At 42.0% G+C, this 12251-nt stretch overlaps 1 protein-coding gene across 1 annotated transcript; it reads left to right on the top strand.

The window, feature by feature from the left end:
- The first annotated feature begins 7287 nt into the window (after positions 1 to 7287).
- Positions 7288 to 10555, top strand: kcnmb2a (potassium large conductance calcium-activated channel, subfamily M, beta member 2a). Its single transcript, XM_066680244.1, has 5 exons — positions 7288 to 7298; positions 8629 to 8733; positions 9168 to 9338; positions 9844 to 10039; positions 10271 to 10555. Exons 1-5 carry the CDS (start codon positions 7288 to 7290, stop codon positions 10553 to 10555), a joined length of 768 nt encoding a protein of 255 aa, XP_066536341.1.
- The last annotated feature ends 1696 nt before the right edge of the window (positions 10556 to 12251 follow it).

Here is a 12251-nt window from a genome sequence, read left to right on the forward strand (position 1 = left end):
CAAGGCCTTTACTGTAACCCCTCCATCATGTGACTGACATATAGTCTATTTACATCACTGGAGGGGGGGACATTGTGGTTGTCACAAGTGACCCGTACTGGACACGTATTGGGTCCTAGTCATGAATCTCTTGGTGGACACGTGCTGCATTTCCAGTTCCATGAAATGCTTCTGAGTGTGAAGTGTCTGCAGTTTTATAATGCAAATAGAGGGTGATGACCATTGATTCTCCAGGGGAAATGACCAGATCAGCCAAGACTAATCAAGGTACGTCCCTCTGATCAAGAACAAGAATGAACACAAAGCTTAGCTACACTAACAGACCACTTTATTAGAAACATCTGTCTTGTAACTCTGCTTTGCTAGTGTAGAATTAGTGACTCAAGCTCAAATGTTTACATGGCTTCATTTCTCTTCTGATGTGAATTTTTGACCAGAAACATATTTGTCCATCTACATTTAGTTGGTGTTACAGTCTTGATCCGGCAGATTTGTGTATGACCCCAGTCCTATTATCTAGAGCAGGGGTCCACAAACCCAGTCCGTGAGGGCTGGTATCCAGCAAAGTTGAGTGATTCTTCTGCTCACACACACCTGATTCAACTCATCTGTTAGTTGCCAGGTTTAGGGGTGTCACATAACTTTGCTGCTGGACTGAAGTTAAGCATCTCTGATCTAGAGACTGCAAGTTTGATACCTGGTGATGCCACAGCCATCCATATTCATCCTCATTCTGTTTGGATAAGTAGGTTGAATAGGTTGGCCCTCCATCTTTTCTCATCATTTTGATAGCTAACATAATAGAAATTGTTAGTTAGGGTTCTCCTGCAAGCTTGTTGATCTGTATCGTGATATAGCAGTTTTTGCTTGATGAAACTAAGCAGGGATTTTAGTTTTTAATATATCAAAAATTTAACATTTTAAAGTGTCAAAAAATAATACCAGCACGGTGGTGCAGCAGGTAGTGTCACAGTCACACAGCTCCAGGGACCTGGATGTTGTGGGTTCGATTCCCGCTCCGGGTGACTGTCTGTGAGGAGTTGGTGTGTTCTCCTTGTGTCCGTGTGAGTTTCCTCCAACAGTCCAAAAACACATATTGGTAGGTGGATTGGCAACTCAAAAGTGTCCAAATAATGAATGAATGAATAAAAATAATAATGATGTACTTATGTCAGAATAACCATATATTTTCTAAATGAGTAGAATTTTTTTTTCTTAAGCCAAAGTGATAAAGTCATTATTTTGACCTAATTAGTTACAAGATTTCTTGAAAAATGTAACGTCGCCGCGCCGGGGGTTATTTTGCCTGGTCAAATGTTAATTGCTGTTTAAATTTGCTTGGACATTCCCAGCAGATAAACTGCTTGGTCACTCCCACTAACACAAAGTGCTGGGCGGCCAGTAATTAGTGCCGCTTTTAGTAAAACTGCCCTGGAAGTCAGAGATCTGCAATCTGTAATATCTGTGACCTTCCTACACTGCTGCTACACGCTTGAATAAAGCTCTGTAATGAGGTGCCATAGGAGTTCATAGCTGTGGATTAGGATTTAAATGTTCTGTTAGCATTGTGTGGATTTTAATGCGTTGGTGGACACAAAGGGGGTTCATTATCTGAGGAACAGTTCTTTTAACATGACATAATGTGATGCAAATGTACACAGGTCATTGCACTGGTTTATTACACACTGTGAGTTTCATGCAAGCAATAAATTCATTGTAAATTCATTGTATCTTTATATTTCATCTCACACACAGTTAAAGTCAACTTAAAACTAAGTTGGTGCTTTTTTGAACTTATTGGTTCTTGTCCCTGGCCATATTAGTTCATCTATATAAAGGGCTACATTCTTGTTTTAAAAGATAAGTATTTTTACTTGGCCCCACCCCCCAACATATTTTCTGTGTTTAATGACATCACTGTGCACTAGCAAGTGGGGAAAAATATGAACCAATAATACTGACGCACAGAGAACCAAGGGGCACACTTGTATGAAAGCTGTTTGAATAAAATATGTAATTAAAAATAGCTTTGCACCCAATCTTCACCTATCTCAGACACCCTCACTGACACCAATACTGAGTTTCACTCGAAAATACAGCACAACATGGAAAAACATGACCTCTGATTTCAAGTAAAGTAACTTTATACAAAAATATACACCAGCATCTTGGACGGTGAATAGCCTCTGACTCGCTAAGAGATAGTTAGCAATAGGCTACATGCTACATGGTCTTTTAAAAGAATGAAACATTGTGAACCCCGGTCACTCCATAAACACCCAACAAACATGGCAGAAAATACCTGCTGGAACATTCTTCAGAGTCAGCAGCTGAATGTCCAGGTCCTGGACAGGGGACAGTGTGAAATACATGGAAATAAACACCAGCTGGAAATGTCAGTCCAGTGTATAAGAGACTGGTGTTGGGTTACTAACTCTATTTGAAATCATTGCAGTGGATAAAACCCACTCAAATCTTAAATAAAAACATTAGAACCAATAGAATTAAGATTTGATTACATTTCTTTATATTGGAAATTGGTTTAATGGTTGCCAGTAGTGACTGTTAGTTATTTAAAGGCACAGTCAGCCGTTTTCTCCAATGATTCTTCGACACATATTGAAACAGCTGTTATACTGACACCTGGTGAGCTGGATGTGTCAGAGATTCTATACTAAGCTTATTTTAAACATGGCTGCCCACATATGTGGCACCTGTTGTATGGAGCATAAACTGGTTCATTCACAGGGAGTTGCACTATAGGGAAAATAATATAATCACTTTCATAAAGTTGTTTGCTCTAAATATTGTTACCTGTGATTATTTGTTTATTTATACAGACCACTTTAAATTTTAGGATATTTTCAGAAATTTTAACAGTCAGAAAAGTAGTTAATTACCAGATTTACATAAAGAGATTTAATTGGAGACCCCGAGAGCCAAAGACTTTGGTTTGCCTTGAAAGGTAGTGAAGCCCATTAATACAGACAAGGATCTTCAGCTGGGGGAGAAATTGCCCTTTTGGATCACACAGTGGTCAACCTTAGGAGAGATAATAGAAAATGATTCTTGCAGTGGCAGCACTTTGAGCTTCTTTGGACTCGGAAGCGCCTCCTCATCTGTTTCACTTCCCACTCCTCTGTGTGCCGAATACACACCATGATATCTGCAGGGAACGGCCAGTCAGCAAAGATATCCCTTCTCTCAGGATGTTGATTAGCCATTAAACTTGAATTTGTATTACCTTTTTTTTTTACCACAATGTTCATGACCTGAATTGTTTTACATGTGTTTTTCTACCTGAATGATATTTACCTGAATTTTACCCTTCTTTTAGAAACTTCAGTAAATTTTCATCATTCATTCATTGTCTGTAACCCTTATCCGGTTCAGGGTCGCGGTGTGTCCAGAGCATACCTGGAATCACTGGGCGCAAGATGGGAACACTCCCTGTAGGGGGCGCCAGTCCTACACCGGGCGACATACACTCACACATTCACTCACACTCTCACACCTATGGACACTTTTGAGTCACCAACCCACCTACCAACGTATGTTTTTGGACTGTGGGAGGAAACCAGAGCACCCGGAGGAAACCCACACGGACACAAAGAGAACACACCACACGCCTCATAGACAGTCACCTGGAGGAGACCCACACGGACATAGAGAAAACACACCACACTCCTCACAGACAGTCACCCGGAGGAAACCCACATGGACACTGAGAGAACACACCACACTCCTCACAGACAGTCACCCGGAGGAAACCCACACAGACACAGGGAGAACACACCACACTCCTCACTGACAGTCACCTGGAGGAAACCTACGCAGACACAGAGAGAACACACTACATTCATCACAGACAGTCACCCAGAGGAAACCCACGTGGACACAAAGAGAACACACCACACTCCTCACAGACAGTCACCTGGAGGAAATCCACGTGGACACAGGGAGAACACACCACACTCCTTACAGACAGTCACCCGGAGGAAACCCATGCAGACACAGGGAGAACACACCACACTCCTCACAGACAGTCACCTGGAGGAAACCCACGTGGACACAGGGAGAACACACCACACTCCTTACAGACAGTCACCCGGAGGAAACCCACGTGGACACAGGGAAAACACACCACACTCCTCACAGACAGTCACCCAGAGGAAACCCACGCGGACACAGGGATGACACACCACACTCCTCACAGACAGTCACCCGAAGGAAACCTACATAGACACAGGGAGAACACACCAAACTCCTCACAGACAGTCACCTGGAGTGGGGCTCGAACCCACAACCTCCAGGACCCTGAAGCTGTGTGACTGCGACATTACCTGCTACACCACTGTGCCTCCCCGTAAATTTTCAATAACATCAAATTTTACACACTTTTTGTCTGCACCAGACAGTTTCAGGTTCTAGTGACACTGATTTAACCCCATAATTCTCCCACCTATTCCATATTTAAATAATCAGTCATGTGGTTATCTTTTAGACCCTTTGCACGGCCACATTAAATTTCAGACTTCAAAATGGCTGCTGCTATTTATAGGTGGACACAATTGTTTAGTCACTCTGTCTCTGCTGGATATGCTTGTTAAAAGAGTTGTATGTATGAACTATTATTTTAAAAATGACATAATCCAACTCCCTTTTTAATAAAGTTTATGCTCATGTGTGTCCTGCTGGCACAATACAGCAGGTACCCTGCTATTTCTGTGTCTTCAGTTCATCTCACTCAAGGTCAGTCGAGGCAAAGCTGGGCCCATTTTGTAGTTCATTAGGTCGGAAATCCCTGGCCTTTGCAGTTTTTCAGAACTCATGGAACACAATATGCCAAGCTACAAATCTCACCAGCTTCTCTAATGAACCTTTAAAAGGCTGTGCAGCTGCTAGCGTGTTCTCAAAAGCAGTGGGGGGAAAGAGTGGGTTGCTATCAACACAAAACGAACCCCCTTTGTTGGACTCCTTCAATACAGGTAAGGCAGAAGACCTCAAGCATGCAAATGGAGCTGTTAGCAGCTGGCTCTGGATTAACGCTGTGGATTGAAGCAGGTAACATGCCCGCTGTGATGGTGAATGCTTTTCTGCTTTTTCACAAGGGGGCTACACTGCGCAGATACAGAGGACTTTTCATCAAGATTCTTCTCGCTCTCGTCTACCTTCTGTTCAGCCGAGGATGAGTTAGCGGCTGCCTCACTAAGTAAGCTTGAATGTTGCTCTCCCGCTGAAATCCAATGGATATTTTTTAAAATTCTTTTCAGTGTGCAACAGAGCTGTGCATGTCAGCACGAAATCTGATGTTGGCTTCACAGGGGATATTTGTTCTTCCTCTTCTATACTTGGAACACATACAAATGATGACATTGTGCCTGTAGCCCTTCTACAGTTCTTCAGTTTCCTTAAATGGTAGGTTCAACTGGAGACTCAGCAGTGTCCATAGGTGTGAGTGTGGGAGTGGGACTGGCGCCCCCTCCAGGGTGTGTTCCTGCCTTGCGCCCAGTGATTCCAAGTAGGCTCTGGACCCACCGTGACCCTTAATTAGATAAGTGCTAATACACAGTGAATTAATTTTTGAATGAAAAATATTCCCAGTAGTTGATGATAGCTCTTGTACATCTTGGAGCTTACTCTGTATCCAGTTTCAACTGGAGGTTGTGGGTTTGAGTCCCGCTCCTGTCTGTGAGGGGTGTGGGGTGTTCTCCCTGTGTTTGCATAGGTTTCCTCCAGGTGACTGTCTGTGAGGAGTTTGATGTGGTCTCCCCTTGTCAGCGTGGGTTTCCCATGGTCCAAAGACACACTTTATAGGTGTGAGTGACCCACCCCCACCCTGAACTGGATAAGCGTACAGACAATGTTGTCCTGGCTCGGATGCAGCAAAACAAGCAAATACTATGACACTACCACCACCATGTTTCACAGATGAGACAAGGTTTTGTTTTCCTTTCCTTTCTTTCTTTAATTTCTCACGTAAACCTAACCATTCTGTTCTGATCATACATTTCCACAAAACATTTCTCCATTAGTCCTCTGGTTTGTCTATTTGAACTTTAGCAATTCCCAAAAGGGGAGCTATGTTTTTTTTTCCTTGCGCACAATTGCTTTTTATTAGTGTTCTTTTGATGGTGGATTCATGAATATTAACATTTGTCAATTTTAGAAAAGCCTTTAGTTGCTTAGAACTCATCCTGGGCTCTTTGTGAACCCACAGAATATTACACATCTTGCTCTAGGAGTGATCTTTGCTGTCTTTGTTGATCGAATCCTAATGGAGGCTAACTTCAGTCTTGAATGTTTTTCATTTGTCCATTTCATTTTTAAATATATGGCCAATATTAGACGTTTACAGACATTTTACTCTGTGTAATACTGGATTTTTCTCAATAAGTAATTAACCAAGTGTAAAAGGGCTCACAAACTTCCAGGCACCACCTTATATACTTCATTAGAAGCCACTTCTTTGTTGTTCTACTTGCTGTCCATTTTATGAGCTCTTCGTATTTAATAGGTCCACTACAGGTGTGCAATTACCCCTGTGATAAATGTATTTGAAAGGCTAATTGTAAATGAAAGGCTTGAGGATGGCTACAGAAGCTGTTCATTAATAGACTGCACATCTATAACTGTACTCCAGCAAGATGGAACTTTAAAGGAGTGGTTTCCAATAAAGTAGCCAGTGACTGTATTACGTAACCCATAGCTGTAGAACTAGTAAATCTCATTTCTGCCCAACAAGCCGTCCAGTAATGGGCCTGGCAATCTCCAAAGTGGAGCTACATCGACCCTCATCCCCCCGGTCACCCGCCCAGAAGCTCACTCCTCATAACTCACACTCAAGCACTTGGACTACATTTGAATACGCATAAGCTTTCAGTGAGTTTTAATGAATCGAGGGATGATGTGATTGGCTGAGGCCGGTGCGCTCCACTATTCTCGTTTATCTGTGAACAGAGCGTGGGTAGCAGAGGTGTGATGAACTTACGCTGACAAGGCACCAATTTCACCAGGTATGTCTTTCACTAGTGCTTTTATTGTGTTCAGCACAGGAATAGAACCATATCCATCAAGCTGTCCAGTGCGGCAGAGAATTCTTTGTGTTTGCGGGGAGTTGTTTGCCCAGAGTTGGTGACTGTGGGACGCTTCGTGTTTGCAGAATGTGGTCAGATCACACTTGTCCTGGGAGAGTGAGGGTTAAAGCAGAACTCATGACTTTCTTTATTAAGGAGATTTCTCTTGTAAAACCTTTTTTATTTTATTATTTGGAACGACTGAGCAACGATGCACCAGAGGTACAGCACTTTATTGCTTTTTTTCTGCTGACTATTTTATTTCAAATGCTATAGGAGCTGTCTGTATTACTGGATGTATTTAATTCATTTTCATCATGCACTGTCCACATATGGGGCTTTTAATAATACACTAGTCAGGTTGATTGAGTTGTCAGGGTGCATGCTAGAAGCCAAAAGGCAGGACACTTTACTCATCCGCAACTTTTTAAATTAACAAGGACTTGTAGAGAGTGAGCTTTATTAATTCTGAGAGGTTAGTAATATAAATATTAATGAGCGTGTTTAGAAAAGCTCCTGGTTAGTGTGTTTAGATCCTAATTTACTGCTATGGCGTGGACGGATACTGAAGGATTAACACTACAAAGAGAGAGTGGCTGGAGGACAGGCTGGAAATTAACAGCGTACTTGGAGGGTGTCCAAATATGGCACATGGGACAGCTGTTAGCATGAATTTTAATGATAAAAAGAAAACAAATCCATTATTCTTAATCAAAGTGTGACAGAAAGAAATGGACTGTATTTTACAGTACTTTAACATGCTAGCAAGCTAAAGAGCAGCACTGAGATACTGAAATGAGTCTAACAGAAATCATATATATATATATATATATATATATATATATATATAAATATAAAAAATGAACAAATTTTTTCTACCTTAGTTGTAATCAGGATAAGGTACTTGAAGATAGCATTTTGGCTGAACAAAATAGACATGTAATTAAGCTTTAACAGTATTAGCAGTAGTTGTATCTGTCCATAGATAACAAAATAACAGTCATACAGTGTCAGAAAACACATAACTGAACACTGAAGCAAAATTTGTGCTCATTGAGGCAGTGGCACAGTGCTAACTCATTAGCCTCATGGCTCCAGCTCAAACTAAAGAGGTACATTTCAGAAACATTATTAGTCTTGGCTAATATGCTACAGTTAGATTGAAAAGTGTATTTAATGTTACAGAACCACATCTTTAGGTAAAATTAAATGAAAATTTGCTAAATAGGTTTGAGCTGATTTCTCGGACATGGACTAACCTTAGTTTCAGAATAAACTGCTGCACTCAGATGGAAAGATTGTTTAGTCTAGGATAAGCTTAATCTAGTCTTTAGGTTTTTGGCATAGAAATTATAATAATTCCAAACCATGAGTATCATTCATTATTAGTGTTCAGTTCTTTTGCCCTGTTTACCAAACTATTTGTTTAGGGGGGGTGACCGTGGGAGGTGTGTTAGGCCAGTCTCTTTCTGTGTGTGTGTGTGTGTGTGTGAGAGAGAGAGAGAGAGAGAGAGAGTGCTCAGTTCTTGCTATAGCAACTATCTTTCTTCAGGTCTTTCCGGAATTCTCTTCAAAGCCCCTGGCAGGGTGGAAAGACTTCAGGAAAGATGTTCTTTGTGACGGGGAGAAAAGTAGCCAGTGCTGCTAATGAGAAAAGGTATGAGGCATTTTCTTTAAAGAATAAAGAAAAAACTCAGTAGGAGTGTCTGAACATTTGTCTGGCATTTTATCACACTAAAAACCACATTTTCATAAATTAATCCACATACTTACATATTTATAGTAGTCAATAAACAGATGTGATACATTTTGTCCACTTATGTGTGGTGCGTGACTATAGTTCCTGCCTAAAATATAAACCCCTCAAGGTTACTTTTCTAATTTGGAGGTGTGCTGTGCTACTTATAAATATTACTACCAATTCATTGCATTACATGTATATTACATACTGACCTGAGTCTGCACTTTCTGCTCAACAAAAACATTAATAGTGTTGAAAAATTTGAATCAGAACTGAAATAATGCATATTTTTGTCATTGTAATTTTGGTTTATGTGTATTGATATTTTGCGTGAACTCTTTTCAATGTAGAAGCATCTATCAGAGGTTCCGCGGCTATGAGCTGATGGAGAAGAGGAGGACGGAGACGGCGCTGAAGGCTGGAGAAGACAGAGCCCTTTTCCTGGGTCTCAGCATGGTCTTCTGCTCCATCATGATGTACTTTGTGCTCTGCATCACCATGGTGCGCTCCTACACTGACAGGTATCAGGAACATTGCTTGATTAAACTTCTTCAGCACCATTTCATACAGCTCTATAAACACAGAACAGCAGGAGATTGTTTTTAAAAATTTGTATTAAAGTCAATGTATTTAAAACCTTATATTGTAGTATTTTAGTAGTACTATTGCTGCTTTGTGGCGCCCCCTCCAGGGTGTATTCCTGCCTTGCGCCCAGTGAATCCGGGTAGTCTCCGGACCCACCGTGACCCTGAACTGGATAAGCGCTTACAGATAATTAATAAATGAATGAATGTTGCTGCTTAGTAAATCTTGGTTAGAAACTACTGTGTATGGTTGAAATTGTCACCTAAAGAAATGGTCAAAATGTAATTCTCCAGTTAGGACTTGGTTCCTCCATATTACCTAGATAGACCCAGCTCGACCCAAAACCTAAACCTAAAACCAAAGCTGCACCTGCTTCAGTAGGTTGAAACACAGATTTGTTTAACAGTATTTTTTCTGCTTGATGACTCCTGGCTGGTGCAGTGTGTGGACAGAGGAGAGCATCTGTACCATACTGAACTCCTCCCTGATCATGGAGGTCAACTGCTCATACAGCTGTGGTTCAGACTGCTGGAGGAGCTCCAGATATCCCTGCCTTCAGGTCTACGTCAGCATCAATGCAACGGGACGCATTGGGCTTCTGTCCTACAACGAGGAGGCGCAGGACATCAGTTCTGAGGTCAGAATTCTTAAGAACCCATTGGAATAGCTTAATTTTATTTCAAAATATTTATCATTTTATTAGATAATTGAAAAAACTGCACGAGGAGTCAGTGGGGTTTGTGATCAAGCGCTATCTGACCGAATGCATTCAGATCCTCACAGCAATGTTCTGGTATCTAATGTAAAGCCGTCCTGGTCGAGTACAGGCTGGAATATTTGCCAATTCACATTGTGTGTTCTTCCACAGTGCTTTTACGTCCCAAAGTGTCAGAAGGACCACACGGCTGTGAATGTGATGATGGCAAACATCTCAGAGACACTGAAGGCTCAGCAGCAGGTTTGGTGTTATTATGATCCCAAGGAACAGCAGAGCGTCATTCTCCTGAGTAGACTGTATGGCTCTGGTGCCATGTTCCACTCTCTCTTCTGGCCTTCCTGCATGCTGGCTGGAGGAAGCCTCATTATCTTCATGGTCAAACTCACACAATATCTGTCCATTCTCTGTGAACACATAAGCAAGATGCCCAAGTGACCTCAGAAGGACTTGGAGAGTCTGGACCCAACCAGGACCTTTACACCGAAAGACCTTGAAAAATCAATTTTCAGTCCATATCACTTGGTCCACCCTGAATTAACAGGACCCTGACAGCCTCATTAGAAAGAATGAGGATGGAACTTTTATTACTGGACAATGTTGTGGACACCTGGGAATGTCCCCTGACAAAAGGGCAAATATACGTTGTATTAACTATGCTCCATTTTTGAGATAATCCTTAATGGAGTTACCAATTATAAGCTATGCATAGTATTCATAATTATTTTCTTTGTGAGATAATAACTTTTACAGTTCCACATTACAGCCTATAACGAGGATTTGATATATTATTTCTCATGCTGTATTCTTTATGGAAATCTCTACACAGCGTCCCATGTTGCTTTAATAAAATTCACAAATCTGGTTCCTTTGTCAGTCAGTGGACACAGTGTTACTCTATACAAACATATCCTACAATCCCATCACTCCATTTTAAAATCATCCATCCATCCATTCTATCATGCCCCTTCTGCTTTATCCAGCTAGAAAAAATAAAACAAATTGATAAATAATAAACATTTAAAAAAACAACCCTTCAAGATACACCAATCAAAGAGTATTTAAGTATTTACACCAGAGTTTCACTCTCAAGATTACCGTGGCACCACTGTAAAATGCAGGCAGACCCGGATCTTCAAATTATAGGCCTATGGGCACAAATGTGTAGATGGATCCCAAGTAGCTATGTGTTTAGTGATGTGGGCATTTTTGTGGAACATTCCGTGTTAATTGTAACCGCAAGGCTTTCTACTTTCTCTCAGACATAACATCGGTTATTAAAGTAAGATTAAAACTGTCATGGGGTGGCACAGTGGTGCAGCAGGTAGGTGTCGCAGTCACACAGCTCCAGGGACCTCCAGTCCCGCTCTGGGTGACTGTCTGTGAGGAGTGTGGTGTGTTCTCCCTGTGTCTGCGTGGGTTTCCTCCGGGTGACTGTCTGTGAGGAGTGTGGTGTGTTCTCCCTGTGTCTGCGTGGGTTTCCTCCGGGTGACTGTCTGTGAGGAGTGTGGTGTGTTCTCCCTGTGTCTGTGTGGGTTTCTTCCGGGTGACTGTCTGTGAGGAGTGTGGTGTGTTCTCTCTGTGTCTGTGTGGGTTTCCTCCGGGTGACTGTCTGAGAGGAGTGTGGTGTGTTCTCCCTGTGTTTGCGTGGGTTTCCTCCTGTGACTGTCTGTGAGGAGTCTGGTGTTTTCTCCCCGTCTCTGCGTGGGTTTCCTCCGGGTGACTGTCTGTGAGGAGTGTGGTGTCTTCTCCCTGTGTCTGTGTGGGTATCCTCCAGGTGCTCCGGTTTCCTCCCACAGTCCAAAAACACACGTTGGTAGGTGATTTTGCGACTTAAAAGTGTCTGTAGGTGTGAGTGTGTGAGTGAATGTGTGAGTGTGTGTCACACTGTGAAGGACTGGCGCCCCCTCCAGGGTTTATTCCTGCCTTGCGCCCAATGATTCCAGGTAGGCTCTGGACCCACCGTGACCCTGAACTGGATAAGGGCTACAGACAATGAATGAATGAATAAAACTGTCATTCAGTGTAGTTTATCTAGGAGGGACTTTGACTCCATTGGCTGCAGCACTAAATGATGGACAGCTAACTATATTTTTTGGCCCAAGTGTCCCTTTAAATGACTAAAGTTGACACC

The sequence above is a fragment of the Hoplias malabaricus genome, chromosome 9 (genome assembly GCF_029633855.1).
Source record: "Hoplias malabaricus isolate fHopMal1 chromosome 9, fHopMal1.hap1, whole genome shotgun sequence".
Taxonomy (NCBI): Eukaryota; Metazoa; Chordata; class Actinopteri; order Characiformes; family Erythrinidae; genus Hoplias; species Hoplias malabaricus.